Source organism: Leptonychotes weddellii, unplaced genomic scaffold (genome assembly GCF_054177405.1).
Source record: "Leptonychotes weddellii isolate Sample4059 unplaced genomic scaffold, ASM5417740v2 HiC_scaffold_300, whole genome shotgun sequence".
Lineage (NCBI taxonomy): Eukaryota > Metazoa > Chordata > Mammalia > Carnivora > Phocidae > Leptonychotes > Leptonychotes weddellii.
In genome coordinates, this window is record NW_027895900.1 from 1,528 (window position 1) to 19,499 (window position 17,972).

The 17,972-nt window shown below is 46.3% G+C and overlaps 1 protein-coding gene and 1 long non-coding RNA gene across 2 annotated transcripts; both read left to right on the forward strand.

Annotated features, from left to right (window-relative positions):
• Positions 1-1,155: 1,155 nt before the first annotated feature.
• LOC145719084 (uncharacterized) lies at positions 1,156-7,485 on the forward strand. Its single transcript, XR_014142175.1, has 4 exons — positions 1,156-1,253; positions 5,026-5,119; positions 5,352-5,453; positions 6,903-7,485. It is a non-coding gene; the product is annotated as an uncharacterized LOC145719084 (long non-coding RNA).
• Positions 7,486-13,398: 5,913 nt separating this feature from the next.
• On the forward strand, positions 13,399-16,092 carry LOC145719083 (A disintegrin and metalloproteinase with thrombospondin motifs 17-like). The gene is made up of 3 exons (XM_081810609.1): positions 13,399-14,890; positions 15,372-15,811; positions 16,027-16,092. Exons 1-3 carry the CDS (start codon positions 14,812-14,814, stop codon positions 16,090-16,092), a joined length of 585 nt encoding a protein of 194 aa, XP_081666735.1. The 5' UTR covers positions 13,399-14,811.
• The last annotated feature ends 1,880 nt before the right edge of the window (positions 16,093-17,972 follow it).

The window sequence follows — 17,972 nt, forward strand, 5'->3', positions numbered from 1 at the left end:
TTAGTTTCAGGTATATATACAACATAGTGATTTAACTTCTCTGCAAGTTATGCTCTGCTCACAAGCGTAGCTACCCTCTGTCACTATACGCTATTAAAATATCATTGACTATATTTCCTATACTGTGCCTTTTATTTATGTGATTTAAGCCTTCTGTAACTGGAAGTCTGTATCTCCCACTCCCCTTCATTCATTTTGTACACTCTACCACCCTCTTTCCTTCCAGCCACCATCAGTTTGTTCTCTGTATTTGTAGGCCTGATTCTGCTTTTTGTTTATATATTCATTTTCTTTTTTTAGATTCCACATGTAAGTGAATAAATGTGGTAATTGTCTTTCTCAGTCTGACTTAGTTCACTTAGCATAATACCTGCTAGGTCCATCCATGTTGTCGCAAATGCACACTCTCATGCCTTTACTATGACTGTGTTGTAATATTCCATTGTTCTTCTTTTTTTTTTAAAGATTTTATTTATTTATTTGACAGAGAGAGACACAGCGAGAGAGGGAACACAAGCAGGGGGAGTGGGAGAGGGAGAAGCAGGCTTCCCGCCGAGCAGGGAGCCCGATGCGGCGCTTGATCCCAGGACCCTGGGATCATGACCCGAGTCGAAGGCAGACGCTTAACGACTGAGCCACCCAGGCGCCCCTCCATTGTTCTTCTTTATCCATTCATCTATCAGTGAACACTTGGGTTGCTTCCATATCTTGGCTATTGTTAATAGTGCTGCAGTGAACATAGGGATGTATATATCTTTTCAAATTAGTGTTTTCATTTTGGGGGGGAAATAACGGGTAGATCATATGGTATTTCTATTTTTAATTTTTTGGGGAACCTCCATCCTGCTTTCCACAGTGGCTGTACCATTTACATTCCTACCAAAGTGCATGAGGGTTCCTTATTCTCCATATCTTCACCAATATTTGTTATTTCTTACCTTTTTGATGTTAGCCATTCTGACAGGTGTGAGGTGATACCTAATTGTCGTTTTGATTTGCATTGCCCTGATGATTAGTGCTGTTAAGCATCTTTTCAGGTGTCTGTTTGCCATCTGTATGTCTTCTTTGGAAAAATGTCTATACAGGTCCTCTCCTCATTATTTATTTATTTATTTAAATTTAATTTTTTTTTTTTTTTTTTTAGAAAGGGAGGAGAAAGGCAAAGGGAGAGAGAGAGGGAGAGAGAGAATCTCAAGCACTAGATGATGACCTGAGCTGAAATCAAGAGTCAGATATTTGACTGAGCCACCCAGGTGCCCCTCCTCTGCCCATTTTTTTGTTGTTGTTTTTTTATTTTTATTTATTTATTTATTTATTATTTATTTGCGAGAGAGAGAATGAGAGACAGAGAGCACGAGAGGGAGGAGGGTCAGAGGGAGAAGCAGACTCCCCGCTGAGCAGGGAGCCCGATGCGGGACTCGATCCCTGGACTCCAGGATCATGACCTGAGCCGAAGGCAGTCGCTTAACCGACTGAGCCACCCAGGCGCCCTGCCCATTTTTTTAATAGGATTATTTGTCTGTTTGTTTTGGTGTTGGGTTGTATAAGTTCCTTACATATTTTTGATATTAACCCCTTATTAGAGATAGCATTTTCAAATATCTTCAGTAGGTTGTAGGTTTTTGTTGTTGTTGTTCTGTTGATGGTTTTCTTTGCTGGGCAAAAGCTTTTTATTTTGATGTGGTCCCAGTAGTTTATTTTTGCTTTTGTTTCCCTTGTCTTAGGAGACAGATCTTAGACAAATGTTGTTATGGCCAATGTCAGAGAAATTACTGCCTGTGTTCTCTTCTAGGATGCTTATGGTTTTAGGTCTCACATTTAGGTCTTTAGTCCACTTTGTGTTTATATTTTTGTATGGTGTAAGAAAGTGGTTTAGTTTGATGCTTTTGCATGTAGCTGTCCAGTGTTCCCAGCACCATTTATTGAAGAGACTGTTTTTTCCCCATTGTATATTCTTGTCTCCTTTGTCATAGATTAATTGACCGTATAAGATAAGTTTATTTCTGGGCTCTCTGTTCTGCTTTATTGATCTATGGGTCCATTTTTGTGTCAGTGCCCTACTGTGTATCTTGAAATCTGGAATTGTGATGTCTCCAGCTTTGTTCTTCTTACTCAGAATTGCTTTGGCTATTTGGGATCTCCCATAAGGATTCAGTATTGTTTGTTCTAGTTCTGTGAAAAATGCTGTTGGTATTTTGTTAGGGATTGCACTGAATCTGTAGATTGCTCCAGGTAGTATGGGCATTTTCACAATGTTAATTCTTCCAATTCATGAGCATGAAATATATTTCCATTTGTTTGTGTCATCTTCAATTTCTTTCATTAATATTTTACGGTTTTTGAGAGTACAGGTTTTTCACCTCCTTGGTTAAGTTTATTCCGAGCTAAATTATTCTTTTGGTTCAATTGTAAATGGAATTGTTTTCTTAATTTCTCTTTCTGCTACTTCATTATTAGAATATAGAAATGCTACCAATTTTGCGGTATCAGTTTTGTATCCTGCAACTTTATTGAATTCATTTATTACTACTAGTAGTTTGTTGGTGCAGTCTGTAGGGTTTCTCCGTATACTGTCAAGTCATCTGCAAATAGTGACGGTTTAAAAACTTCTTTACCAATATGGATGCCTCTTATTTCTTTTTCTTGTTTGATTGCTGTGGCAAGGACTTCCAATACTATGTTGAATAAAAGTTTGCCATTTTTTTCTTTTTTCAAAGATTTATTTATTTATTTGAGAGAGAGAGAGAAAGAGCAAGGGGAGGGGCAGAGGGAGAGGGAGAGAGAGAACCCACAAGCAGACTCCCCACTGAGTGCAGAGCCTGATGCAGGGCTCGGTCCCAGGACCCTGAGATCATGACCTGAGCCAAAACCAAGAGTCAGCTGCCTAACCGACAGAGCCACCCAGGAGCCCCTGCCCTTTTTTTTTTTTTTTAATTGGGTGTGTGTCATCTTATTATTGAGTTTCTTATCATGGTAAAATATATGTAACATAAAATCATTTTAGCCACTTTTTTTTTTTAAAGATTTTATTTATTTGACAGAGAGAGACACAGCGAGAGAGGGAACACAAGCAGGGGGAGTGGGAGAGGGAGAAGCAGGCTTCCCGCCGAGTAGGGAGCCCGATGCAGGGCTTGATCCCAGGACTCTGGGATCACGACCCAAGCCGAAGGCAGACGCTTAATGACTGAGCCACCCAGGTGCCCCATTTTAGCCACTTTTAAGTGTATAGTTCAGTAGCATTAAGTACATTCACAATGTTGATCAACCATTACCACTATTTTCAAAACTTTTTTTTATCCTCTGTTCTACACAGAAACTCTATACCCATTACACAACTCTCCAACCTCATATGCTGACCTATATGGTAATTCTGTGATTGACATTTTGAGGAACTGCCGTATTTTTATTTATTTTTTTTATTTATTTATTTTTTTAAATGTTTTTATTTATTTATTCATGAGAGTCAGAGAGGCAGAGAAAGAAGCAGGCTCCCCGCCTAGCAGGGAGCCCGATGCGGGACTCGATCCCAGGACCCTGGGATCATGACCTGAGCCGAAGGCAGACGCTTAACCATCTGAGCCACCCAGGCGCCCAGAACTGCCGTATTTTTATACAGAGGCTGTAACATTTTCCATTTCCACCAGCAATGTATGAGGGTTTCAGTTTCTCCACATCAACACTTCATATTTTCCATTGTTTTTGAAAGTAGCCATCCTAATGGGTGTGAGGTGGTATTTCATTGTGATTTTGATTTGCATTTCCCTAGTGATTAATGACGTTGAGCATCTTTTCATGTGCTTACTGGCCATTTGTGAAACTTCTTTGGAGAAATGTCTATTCAAATCTTTTTACCATTTTTGAATAGCGTTATTATTGAGTTTTGAGAGTTCTATATATATTTTGGGTATAAGTATCCTATCAGATATATGCTTTGCAAATATGTTCTCCTGACCTGTGCCTTGTCTTTTCATTTGATAACAGTGTTTTGTATAGAGCAAATGTGTTCAGTTACAGGGAAGTCCAGTCTATCATTATGCCCTTCAATGGATCATTCTTTTGGTGTCATATCTTAAGAAATCTTTGCCTACCTTAAAGTCACAAAGGTTTTCCCCTACATTTTCTTCTGGAAGTTTTAAGTTTTACATTTAGGTTTCTATTCCATTTTGAATTAATTTTCTACATGATGCAAGGTATACATGTTAGTTTTTTTCCTATGGATAAACAAATTTTCTAGCCACATTTTAAAAAAAGACTGCTTTCTTCACCTTTGCACCTTTTCCAAAAGTCTGCATATGTCCAGTTCTATATCTGGGTTCTATTTTCTGTCCCATTGATTTCTTTTGTCTGACTTGATGCAAATACCATGCCGTCCTGATTAGTATAAATTTACAATAAATCTTGAAATCAGATAGTCCACCAAATTTTTTCTTTTTCAGAGTTGTTTTCTAGGACTTTTGCATTTCCATAGGAATTTTAAACTCAGCTTATCAGTTCCTCCAAAAGTCTGCTGGGAATTTGTTTGAGGATGCATCAAATGTGTATACCAATTTGGAGAGAAGTGATATTTTAGTAATATTGAGTCTTATGAATATTGTACATCTCCCAGTTATTTAGGTCTTTTAAAATTTTGCTCTGTGATGTTTTGTAGTTTGAGCATACATATCTTCGGCATCTTTTTTTCAGACCTATCCCTAAGTATTTCATATTTTTTGTGCGGTTATAAATGGTATTTTTAAATTTTGATTTCTGATTGTTCATTGCTAATGTATAGAAATACAATTGAAATTTTTATATTGATCTTGTATCTTGTATCCTTGCTGAACTTATTAGTCCCAATAACTTCAAAAAATAGATTTCTTAAGATTTCCTACAAAGATGATCATACTCTCTGTGAATAAAGGCAATTTTATTTCTCCTTTCCCAGTGGAATATTTTAATTTATTCTTTACCTGATTTCATCAGCTAGGCTAAAATCAAGTTCAAGTTCCAAAGGGAGATAATCTAGCTCACTGTCTCCTTTTACAGATGAGAACACGGAGGATCTGAGGAGACAAAAACATTGCCTTAAACCATTCAGTTAGAGGCAGATTTAGTACACAGCCATATGATCCATTCACAGGCAAGTGAACTTCCTTTTTTTCTTCCAGTTTCTCCCCTTAATGACAGAGGCTTGACTCCAGTGCCCCAATACTGATTCTAATCCCCAAGCTACCATTGACCCGCTGTGTGCCCTTAATGAGCACAATGCTTATATCTCCCTAGTGGCCCCACCTGTAGAATGTGGTTAATAATATTCACAGAAAGGGTTATGATGAGGCCTTTGCACCTCACTTGCTTCCTCTTGTTTCCAGCTTCCAGATGCTGTGTTGATGGTCACCAGTTCCCCCAGAGCAAGCAACAATGCAGGGAGGAATTAGGAGCCATGGCCGTCGACTAGCTCCTTGGGATCCAGGGTAAAAGAATTATGTATCTTTGTTGCTATTACATTTTCATCCATAAAGTGGGACTCTTTATCTCATGGACACTTGTAAGAACTGGTCAGTGGTTTTTGTTTTTGTTTTTTTTTAATTAATTAATTAATTTGAGAGAGAGAGAGTGCGTGCATGGGTGGGTGGAGGGGCAGAGGGAGAGGAGAGAGAGAATCCCAAGCAGACTCCCAGCTGAGTGTGTAGCCTGATGTGGGGCTCATTCCACGACCCAAGATCATGACCTGAGCTGAAACCAAGAGTCTGATGCTTAACTGACTGACCCAGAAATGGTCAATGTTTTAAGAAGTTATAACCCTTAAGGAAATAATTTACTAAGTCATCTTGGGCAAGTCATTAGCATTTCTCAATTCACTTTGCCTATCTGATAATGGGAGATAATGTTATTTTTCCCCTCACGGGGTTAATTTAAAGTTAAGTAGTTTGTTTGTGTATATTACGTTATACAAAGGCACCCTACTCGAAAACACAAAAGCAATATGTTAAGTATATTAAAGGTGGAAACACATTGGAATTTTTATAAAGATTGCATTTTTTCAAAATACTACATTCACAGGGGTCCTTGGGTGGCTCAGTGGGTTAAGCATCTGACTCTTGGTTTTGGCTCAGGTCATGGTCTCAGGGTTGTGAGATCAAGCCCTGCATGGGGCTCTGCCCTCAGCATGAAGTCCGATGGAGATTATCTCTCCCTCTGCCCCTCTGCACCTCCCCTTGCTCGCTTGCTCTCTCTCTCTCAAATAAATACATAAATAATTTTTTAAAAAATCCAAAATACTACACTCAGCAAAGAAAGCAAATGATAAGAAAGTTCTTGAAGCATGAAACAATGACCCCTGCTCCAACTCTAACTGCAGACTCATTCCCTTTTAACTATTTCTATTAGTTTTTCTGACAGCTTCCTTCATTTCATTAAAAAAATATTCTTATACCAGTGCTTTTTAGATCTCAAGATTAGATATATCAGTTGATTTATTGCTACAGTGGATAAGGATTTACCTCACTTTTATCACATTCCTACCCCAACAGAAGAGATTTTTACTTCTTTTATTGGTTGCCTGGGTAATTCAAAAAAACATATATATCCCTCTACTTATTTTATTAGCCATAGGCTATTTGATTTCTCCACTTTGGAAGGGGAGGATACTTACCCTTTATACTTTTCGTCATTTTTTTTTTTAACCTCCCACCTCTCTTCCTTTGATGTTTATTCTTTGTACATTTTCCAGGGTGATAATTTTTACAGTTGGTTCTTAGCCAGAATGATTTATCCTGACATTTCTCACTGGTTGATTTGAACAGTTGAAAATCATCTCACAGTGTTTACATTATGATGACTATGTACAAGTTGTTCTGTGCAGAGCCAAGCATGTATTATGATTCTATGTCCTTCTTGTGTGACTTTTTTTTTTTTTTTAGTGTTTCTGCTTACCTTCTGGGAACTGAGACTCCCCGTTTCTTTTCGATGGTGCCAAACACATGTAGGCATGGATTCAAGCACCCACACTCACTGCTTGCCAGGCAAGCCAGTCAGTCTCATCCCTGGACCTGGGCCAGGGCTTAGTGAAGGAGCCATGGATGGGGACAAACCAGCTCTCTGGCTGCTCAGGTGAATGTAGTCACCTTGCTCAGCCTGCAGGTGGCTTCTGAGTAGACTGAACTAATGACCACCTCCTGCATGCCACCATTGAAGGAATGTTTCCATACAAATCTTTAATTTATCTTGGAGTTAATTTTAGTATGCGTTATGAGTCTGTATCAGTTAACTATTGCTGTGTAGCGAATTATGCACTCCTCCCCTGCCCCCCCCCCAAAAAACCCTTGGTTGCTTAAAAAACTAATTATAATTTATTTTCTCTTGGTTTTTGTGGGTCATGGATTCAGCCAGGGTACAGAGGGGATGGCTTGTCTCTGCTCATAATGTTTGGGGCTGGTTCTAAGGCTGGAGCCTGAAGTCTTCTGAAGGCTTGACTAAGGATGGAGAATCTGCCTTTTTTTTTTTTTTTTTAAACACAGGGCTTGAACTGAGGACCCCGAGATCAAGACCTGAGCTGAGATCAAGAGTCAGACACTTAACCAACTAAGCCACCCAGGCGCCCTGAAAATCTGCTTTCAAAGTGATTCACTCACATGGCTAGTTAGTTGATTCTAGCAAGTTGGTTTCCTTTTCGTTGGGTTTTTCACAAGGCTGCTTGAGTAACCTCATGACCTAGTCGCTGGTTTCCACCAAAGTAAGTGATGAAAGAGAGTGAGAGAGAGAAAGAACGAGAGAGAGAGAGAGAGAACAACAGGCAGAGAGTGTATTCTTTTTATGACCTAGCCCCAGTAATCACAAAGCCTCACTCCATCACTCCCAATACATTCTGCTTGTTAGAAGCAAGTCGGTGAGTGTAGCACACTTCCAAGTGGGGGAGTTAGGTTCCACCTGTGGAAGGGAAGAGGGTCGTAATTAGCAGATATACAGTTGACCCTTGAACAACATGAGGGTTAGAGGTGCTGACCCCTGTGTAAGTTGAACATCTGCATATAACTTTTGACTCCCCCAAAACTTAACTACTAATAGCCTACTGTTGACCAGAAGCCTGATCGATAACATAAGCAGTCAATTAACACATATTTTGCATGTTGTACGTATTCTTACTATAAAGTAAGCCAGAGAAAAGAAATTGTTAATAAGAAAGTCATAAGGAGGAAAAAATACATATAGAGTATTGTAGTGTATTTATATAAAAAAATAATCTGCACATAAGTGGATCTGCACAGTTCAAACCCATGTTGTTCAAGGGTCAGGTGTATTTTAAAACCATCACAGAATCCAACTTAGGTTTTGTCTGAGTTTGCAGACCGCTGTCACCTGTTGAATACTCTATCATCACCTCACCAATCCAAACCATCATCATTTGTATTTACCAAAATCACATATAAATTTGGGTCACTTCTGTTTCCCATCCTGTACTGGCGTCACATTTTAGCCTAGTATTTCGGACAAGCTGCTTTCCTTGAGCAGAGGAAGAACTGGGAGAGAACCTCTCTGGTCCCTCAAGGGGCAAATGCTGAGAAAGGTGTGTTACAGAACAACAGAAAATATACTGCTTTTCTCTCTCGTTCGCTGGGGAGAGGGATTAGTTGTGATGAAGCCCTGTGCTCATGTCAGAGAGTAAAGGCCCTCATCCTGCTAATTCAGGCACATGGGGGCTGCAAGTGCTGCCTCCTACCCAGAGGGGGCCTCTGGTGACCTTCAGAAGGACATGAAGATAGAGTTGTCTTTTCAACAATGAAGGCTTCTTTGGTGGACACTCAGCTCTGGGCAGGCTGAGACCACCACATGGGCACAACCTGGGGGGTGGGTAGAGCCAAGATACTGGGAATGGGTATGGCCAGTAGCAACCTTGATTGAACAATAATAGCTAGACTTAAAAAAACAAACAAACAAACCACTTTTCAAATTAGTAGGAACTTGGTCTTGTTCTGCATTATCGCCCCGAAGGCCTGTTTGGGTGAGCAGGAATGGGGCACAGCAGGAATTTCCAGACAGGGGCCATTCCCGGAGTCAGGTAGGTATGGTCTCTTGTGGCAAGAGCACCCATTCCTGGTGAAGCAAATGTGGCCAGCACCCTGTGGTCCAGGGAGGTACAGGGAGGAGCGTGCAGACCCCACAGGGAGAGGTGGGCAAGATTCACTCAGAGGACTAGGATGCTGGCCAAGTAGCTGCATTTCAGGCCAGAATCCAGGCTCACCAGGGAAAGGGTGAAATATAAATCAGAAAAACCTTGCCTTTGGAGCAGGGATGGCTGCATTTCACACCAATTCTGGCTTAGGAAGATAAGACTGATGCTGGACGCCCCCTGCTGGAGAGGATGTGACATCTCATGGGTGGCCAAGAAGGAGGGCTCCTCGCCTGGAGAGCCAAGTGAATTGAGTCTCAACGAGGAGGCTTGTGGTGTGGAATCCCTCCCTCCCTCTGAATCCCCTCACTCACCCTCTCTCAACAGCCCACCAATGCCTACTGATCTTTAGGGTACAGGGGCATCCTTCCACCTACAAACAGATCAAATTTGCACATGAGTCTTGGCCCCTGGATTCACCAATTACCAGCTCAAGAAAGCCCTGAGTGGAAAATTCAAGAGGATCACGTTTGGCTTCAATGCCTACAGGTCTCTTGATATTCTGCACAGTCTGGGTCTTGGGCCCTCTATTTCTAAGTATGGGCTTTGAAATGGTGGGTCTTGGAGGAGTCTGTCTTGCTTTCACTCACAATAACAGTGATGGTCTCTCATGGCCACCAACATCCAAACCCAAGCATCCGCTGTGAAGCATTGGAAGAGAGAGGCCAAGAGACGCAATATACCTGACCTGCTGGGGGTCCATTGCTGGACAAAATGATCAGAAAAGACCACTGCCCACCAGAATAGAGCTGTTCACAAAAAACAAGTGGATAGGCTGAAAAGTTGAGTTTTGTCAACTATGAGCACAACAAATTGTTTTGACCCCCAGACCCGGAGCATGGCTTCCCTTACGTCCCATTCAGATCATCACTGCCAACTGTAGGGTTTTTGTCTGCTTACTGGTCTTGTTTTAACCTCACCCTGAGCCCTCTGCTCCATCCATGAAATGGGATTAAGCCCCGCCCTTCCACAAAATTAAGACAAGGCTATTTGTGTGTGTTAAGATGAATTGAGACCATAGCCAATTTCTTTTTTTTTTTTTAAGCATTCCTTTATTGTGGAAAAATACACATAACATAAAACTTACCATTTTAGCCATTTTCAGTGTATAGTTCAGCGGCATTAAGTACATTCACACTGTTGTGCAACCATCACCAGTCTCCATCTCCAGAACTTTTTCATCTTTCCAAATGGAAACTTGATACACGTTAAACCACCTCTCATTTCCCCTCCCTGGCCCATGCGAATCACCATTCTACCTTGTGTGTCTATGAATTTGACTATTCTAGGTACCTCATATACATGGAATTGTATAGTATTTGTCTTTTTGTGACTGACTTATTTCACCTGGTGTCATGTCTTCTTTCAGATGTCTCCGTGGAAATGGAATTGCTGGATCGTAGGGTAGTTCTATTTTAAAGTTTTTGAAGAACCCACACACTGTTCTCCTTAGTGGCTGACCCAGTTTACACTCCCTCCAACAGTGCATGGGGGCTCCCCTTTCTCCACATCCTTGCCAACGTTTGTGATCTCTTGTCCTTTTGATAACAGCTATCCTAACGGGTGTGAGGTGGTATCTTCGGTTCTGCTTTGCTTTTCCCTGATGATGAGTGATGTTGAGCATCTTTTCATGCACCTGTTGGCCATTTGTATGTCTTCTTTGGAACAATGTCTATTTGGGCCCTTTGCCCATTTTTTAGTTGGATTATTATTATTATTTTTAAAGATTTTATTTATTTATTTGAGAGAGACTGAGAGAGAGATAGGACACATGCACAAGCAGTGGGGGGTGGTGTAGAGAGAGAGGGAGAAAATCCCAAGCTGACTCCGGGCTGAGCGTGGAGCTTGATGCGGGGTTCAATCTCATGACCCGGAGATCATGACCTGAGCCGAAACCGAGAGTCAGACACTTAATCTACTGAGCCACCCAGGCGCCCCAGATTATTTTTTTATTAAGTTGTTTTTTTTTTTTTAAAGATTTTATTTATTTGAGAGAGAGAGAATGAGATAGAGAAAGCATGAGGGGGGGAGGGTCAGAGGGAGAAGCAGACTCCCCGCTGAGCAGGGAGCCCGATGCGGGACTCGATCCTGGGACTCCAGGATCATGACCTGAGCCGAAGGCAGTTGCTTAATCAACTGAGCCACCCAGGTGCCCCTATTTTTTATTAAGTTGTTGGATTTCCCTATATATTTTGGATATCACCCCCTTCTTAGATATATGGTTTGCAGATATTTTCTCCCATTCTGGAGTTGCCTTTCCATTTTGTTGAAGGTTGCTTTTGCTGTGCAGAAGCAGCTTTTAGATTTGATGTAGTCCCACTTGTTGATTCTTGGTTTTTGTTCCTTGTGCTTTTGGTGTCATCCAAAAACATCAATGCCGAGAACAATGCCAAGGAGCCGTTTCCTGTGCTTTCTTCTATGAGTTTTATGGTTTCAAGTTTTACATTTAAGTCTTTAATCCAACTCAAGTTGATTTCTGTGAGTGGTGTAAGATAGGGGTCTCATTTCATTCTTTTGCATGTGAACATCCAGTTTTCCTATCACCATTTATCAGAGAGACTGTCCTTTCTCCTTGAGTATTCTTGGCTGCCTTGTCAAATATTAGTTGACCATATACACCTGGGTTTATTTCTGGGCTTTTGATTCTGTTCCATTGGTCTATGTGTCTGTTTTCATGCCAGTACCCTACTGTTCTGGTCGCTATAGCTTTGTAATATAGCTTGAAACCAGGCAGTGGGATACCTCCATCTTTGTTCTTCTTTCTCAACATTGCTTTGGTTCTTTGGGGTCTTTTGTGTTTCCATGTGAATTTTGGGTTTTTGCTATTTCTGTGCAAAATGCCAATGGAATTTTGATAGGGATTGTATTGAAACACAAGATCATTTTGGAAGGGAGGCTGAAACCTTTAATGGTGACTGATGAACTCAATGGTGAAGGGCAGAGGGAATTCAGACTCATCTAGGCCAGATTAAGACCTTTAGGGGGTCTGTCTCTCAGCTCCACATGCTGACTTCTAAGGGCTGCTTTTCATCATTGAGACTGAAAGTCTGCAACCTACATGCTGTGACTCCCTGACATGTCTCCCCTACATTTCTTTGGCTTCCTGTTAGATTCTGCCAAAAAGAGGCCCTGGCAGGAGATCAGATGGCAAGGAACAGAGATAAGTATCCAGTGCAACAGGTGCTGGAAGTTGCTGGTGTGGCAATGGGCACGGAGCCCCGGTCTAGTTCATGCATCTGGTAGATCCAGAACCAACCGTGATGGTGTGGTCAGTGGTGCAGCAGGAAGCAGAGGCCCCTGGGGCTGGAATGCACCACAGGGGCAGGGGCGGGGGCAGCATATAATCACTGAATTTCCCCTTTTTAACTCTTCCTCACTTTTGTACTCAATTCTCCGTGTTAAATTCCCCTGCTTGAAATACCTTGAATGATAGCAATTATCCTGCCTGGACACTGAATGGCATCTTTTCATGCAATTTAATATAAAAAGAACACCAAACCTTAAAAAAGTTCAGTGTGTATCCTTCCAGACTTTTCCCTGGGATTTTACCATACAAATGATTTAATACTGTGTGTATTTACGGAAGTATTATCATTCATGTGCATTCTTCCACAACTTGATTTTTTTTTTTAAATATATGATAACCAGTCTTGGAGTTCTCTCCACGGTGTTATAAATATGAGCTTAAACCGATGCCTTGTGTTCTAGCAGCCATTTATCTAATGATGGACATTCAGGTTTTCAATAGGTCTGCTCTTAAGAAGGCGCTGTGGTGAACATTCTTAAACGTGCGCCAGTGTTTCTTGGTGGTAGTTAACCAGACATGGAATCCCAGAGTTGTGTACATTTTAGATTTGACTACAGTTTGCCCGATTGTTCTTCAAAGTGGCCGTGCCAATTTACACTCCCACCCAGGGGCAGGAGAATGTCCTCTCCAATTCTTGATATTTCCCAGCTCTTTAGTTTTGGACAGCCTGGGGGATGAGACAGTATCTTGCTGGTGCTTTAGTTTGCATGCTCCTATGGACTCATGCATTGGAGCATCATCTGATAGGTTGACAAGGACTACTTCCAGTGGCAGAAGTAATTGTTCTTGCGAAGCAGAGTGGTGGCTGCTCCCTGGCTTTCAGGGGGCAGGTCTGTGAGGTGGCTCTTTTGCTACAAAGCTGCACCAAAAACTCCCCATGATTTCTTGTGCCATCAGCAGTTGGCTGACGCCGCTGTCAAGGGGGAGGGAAAAAGCGCCAAGCCTTGTTTGGACGCGTGTGGATGTGCGTGGTACCTAGCAGCAAGTAGCTTCCCCTAGAGTAGGGGATGGACTGCTGAGTGCCCGGCAGTGGCCAGCCCCTGTGGAGGGCAGGGATAGACAGAGCAGAAAAGGATTCCATCAGCCACTCCCTGGAGGATCCATCAAGCAGCAAGTTTGCAGTAGTAAAAGTGGTGGGCTTTATTGAGAGCCAGTGATGCAGTCCACTCCCAGGGTTAATGAAATGTCATGGAAGCCGGACAGTTTTCACCTCTGGATTCCTTCTGATGACACGGAATCCCGTGATACATTTTAGATTCTGAAAGCCCCAAGCAGAGTCCAGTAGGAGTACGGTAACCTCTCTGCTTTGATAAAATAGAAACAGAAAACAGGACAAGGAAGGGAGGGGGAGAGACCTGAGAACGGTTATGCTTCAGTTAATTCTGTTTTGTTTTGTTTTCTACAAGATGCTCCTCACAAGCTGAAGGGATCACCTTTCTTGCAAATTTCAGTTATATTCTGGTGGGAAAAGCATGAACTCAACTGGAAGTCCAGACTTTGCCACTTTGTGCAAGTTTCCTAGCACCCCGCCCCCCCCAAAAAACACCTGCCTGCTCTTGAAGCCTCTTGCTCGCTGTTCGTGGTAAGCAGCACCAGGCTGGAAGTCAGGACCAGGAATTCTAGCTCCTGTTTTGACAGAAACTTACCGGGTAATTAGCAAGCTCCTTCAGCTCTCTCTCCCTCAGTTTCTCAATCTGTAAGAGGGTGTGATCATGCCTGTACTCCTGGCTTCTGTGAGGATAAAGACGACAGGAAGTGCGAAGGCTTTGGCTAAACACTCCCGCATTGTACGTAGCCATCAGGTGCAAACTCAGGTGTGCCAGAAAGTGCCCAGCCACAAACAACCCAAACTAGTTTTACTCTAGATGCAGAGAGAATATGCTTTTATGGATGAAACCGGTTGTCCAGGACGATTTCTGGCCTGTTTTTTGGGGATGCTGGGCAGCAGGGTCAGAGAGGATTGTGACAAGGACGACAAACTCTGAAGACCTGTCAGGTGTCCTCCCAGGTCCTCCTGGAAAGCGCAGCTCCAGGGGCTCTCTGGCGCCACCTGGTGTCCCATCCTCGCCACTGCCCAGAAACCACGTGTAAGAAAGTGCTTACAACCTAACTACGCACCCTGGTTTAGACCCGTCCTAGCCAATGGGGGAGGGGGAGGCGGGGCAGGGGCAAGCGAGAGCCCAATCGCCTCCTGTTTTCCGAGGAGAAGGCGGGGCTTGGGATTTACCACGTTGGGTTTGTCCGCAGCGCTAATTACTTTTTCCAAAGGCTGGAGGGCTTCACTCCGGCTGGCGCCGCCGCCTCGAGCGCTCCTGCTCCGCCGCGACCGTCCGGGGGGCTGCTCCTCCCCAGTACCATGTGTGACGGCGCCCTGCTGCCTCCTCTCGTCCTGCCCTTGCTGCTGCTGCTGGTTTGGGGACTGGACCCGGGCACAGGTAGCGCTCCCTCGCCCACCGCCCCTTCCTCGCCCGTGCCTCTCGCGGCCACCTTCCTCCTGCCCTCCCGAGGCGTCCTGGCGGCTCCCGCCTGCCTGCGCGGCCCGGGTCCGGCGGCGGACCGCTGACAGCGCTTGGGGCCGAGGGGGTGCGGGCCGCGGCCGGACGACCCGGCTCCAGGCGGCTCCCGGGCGGCCGCGCCGCCGCCGGGTCTCCGGGCGCCGATGCCGCGCCGCCGTCCCCGGAGGTGCTCGGGCGGCCGCGCTGGAGCCTTTCCCCGGGTGGCGCGGGGCCCGGGCGGAGGCGCTGGCCGGCACGGAGGTGCCGCGGCGAGGGAAAGGAGGGGAGCGCCCGCTCGGGGCCGCGCTGTCCCCGCGCTGGCGCGGCGTGCCCAGCGCTGGACCCCGTGCGCGGCGGGCGGCCGGAGGGAGGGCGGCCGGGCGGGCCCCGCCGCGCTGACGCGTCTCCTCTCTCCCCGCAGCTGTCGGCGACGCGGCGGCCGACGTGGAGGTGGTGCTGCCGCGGCGGGTGCGTCCCGACGACGTGCACCTGCCGCCGCTGCCCGGCGCCCCCGGGCCCCGAAAGCGCCGGCGCCCCCGCGCGCCCCCCGCCGCCCCGCGCGTGCGGCCGGGCGAGCGCGCCCTGCTGCTGCACCTGCCGGCCTTCGGGCGCGACCTGTACCTGCAGCTTCGCCACGACCTGCGCTTCCTGTCCCGCGGCTTCGAGGTGGAGGAGGCGGGCGCGGCCGGGCGCCGCGGACGGCCCGCCGAGCTGTGCTTCTACTCGGGCCGCGTGCTCGGCCACCCGGGTTCCCTCGTCTCAATCAGCGCCTGCGGCGCCGGCGGCGGCCTGGTACTGCGCGCGCCCCCTCCGGGTCTGCCCGTCGATCTGTCGCGGCGCCGGGGGTGGTCCCCGGGGCAGGTTGGGCTGGGGGTGGCGGCGCCTGGGCGGGAAGTTCAGCCTCCAGGGGTGCTCTCCCGCCGTCCGCAGGGAACCTCCCCTCTCCCGCCCCGACCTTCTAGAGGGTCTCTGAGCAAAGAGGGTGAGAGTGGAAGCATCTGATTGTCCAGTGCCTTCCCCCGGCTGTACCGAACCTCTGCAGTACACGGGGACTGTGCCGTTCCGGGGTTGCATAGGGGGATACGCAGCAGCCGCCCAGGGGAGCCCAGGTCCGGCGGGGGCGAAACCTGTCGGGCCCCTAGACCGAGAGGCGCACTTCACCCATATTTCTTTGCACCTGCACAGCTGTGTATGTGTGCGTGTCACGGGGAACACCTATAGGTGTGTATCTCATCTGTTCTTGGTTGTGGGGGTAGCGTAGTGAGTGAGCATTCACTTCCCTTCTGTCCTCTCGAGTCTTTCTGTACCCGGAAAAGGACAGTTTGATGGGGTCCCCTGACAGGGCACTAACCTTCTCAGTTGAACCGTGAGAACCAAGAGAGGGGGTGTTCATACCCTTCTTCCCTTATACCACGAGCAGGTATGTGTCTGGCAGCCATGCTCAGCCAGGCCTGGGGGGTGCTTACATTGGTGATAAGACCCTGTTCCTGTCCCCAGAAGCTCCCTTGCTGGGGCAGTAGCTACCCCACCCCGGGGACCCTGCCCGGCTGCATTAGAAGCACCTGTAACAGCGCTCACAGGGGCAGGGGGCCGTTCTGGTGCACGTCTGCCCTGCTTGTGCTCACACTTGATCCCTGTACGTTGGTGCCCAGCCACATGCTTCTCAGCTTCTCCATCATGCCCCCTAGGAGCGCGCATGGCTGGCGGATGGGCTGCCCCTAACAAAGCCTGGTATCGGCTCAGAGCATGAGACGCCAGAGTTGTTTCTGTATTTTGTCCTGATTGGCCTCTGGGGAAGCGGTTTCTGATACTCTTTTGTGTCTGTTCTTCCCTGGCAGAAGAAAACTGCTTCCCCAACCTCTGCCTTATCTTGCTCCACCGTCTAGAATTCTCTAGCCCTTACCCACATAGTATGCAACTAGTCTTAGAGAATCTGCAGCAGATCCAGAGAGCCTGGGGGTCCAAGTCTTTATGTAAGACTTCTGCTTTCCTCCCAGCTCTGTAGAGGAACTCCGGGAGTGGGGGAGGGGGGGTAATTTCCTAGGATTGGCTTTCACTAGTTCTCCTTGTAGGCCGGTTCTGAGTCCTGATCAGACTGTGATCTACTGGGAGAAATTGGCGTCTTCGGTTAAACAAGGAAAATGGACCGTGGAGGCAGCCTGTTAGGAGCTAATGTGGAACAGGGGCAGAGAATGTGGGCTGCGGGTGAGGAGGCTTAAGGAGGAGTGAGAAGGGCTCAGATCACCGTAGGACTCGGGTCAAGGCTGTATCATGTTCTGGGAGGGACTGGAAGGCCCACATCATTTTTCCTGTTTTTGCCAAAGTGTTTAAAGTCTAGGTCACATCACTGTACTGTACGTGGAAACATCTGAATCCCATTTGCTGCGGTTTGGTGAGTTTCTCTAGAGGTCAGAGTTTATACTTCTCGGTGTAAAGTTTCCAGCGAGGAGCTATCTGTAAGGAGCTGAGGGTGGAAGTCTGGATAACATTGATTCCACATCCTCACCGAGTTGAACGCCGGGCCCTCTCACAGATGGCATCCGGGCTGTGAGCGGGGCGAGGGTTCACTTCAGTCCCCCGGTGTTCGAGAAGACTGTGCTTCCCTTCAGTACCATGTGGGGGCGCTGTGCTGTAGATAAAGGAACCCCGCCAAGAGTCTGTTCAGCGGGCGCCGGCTGCGGGCCGACCTGGAGGACTTGAGATTCTAAGATTCCTGCCGGAGCAGACACTTCTGGTGTTTAGTCTGCCGTGTTCATCCTGTTCATGTGAGCTAGCCGTCGGACCCTTCTTCCTAAGTGCCCTCTGCAGAGGAAGGGCCGAAGGCAGGAAGGAGGAGACCGCGTGGTGACTGGGAGGGGACCTCTTGGTCGCAAGGTAGCCCTGAGACATGTCAGGAAAGGAGAGCAGCAGGAGCTCAGGCTATAGCCAAGTTTGCAGGGCACTCCTACCTCACTTTGATTTTGGTTCTCAGACGTGCTCGAGACAGTTCAGGGGGTTGGTAATGTGTCAATCGCTGTTGACT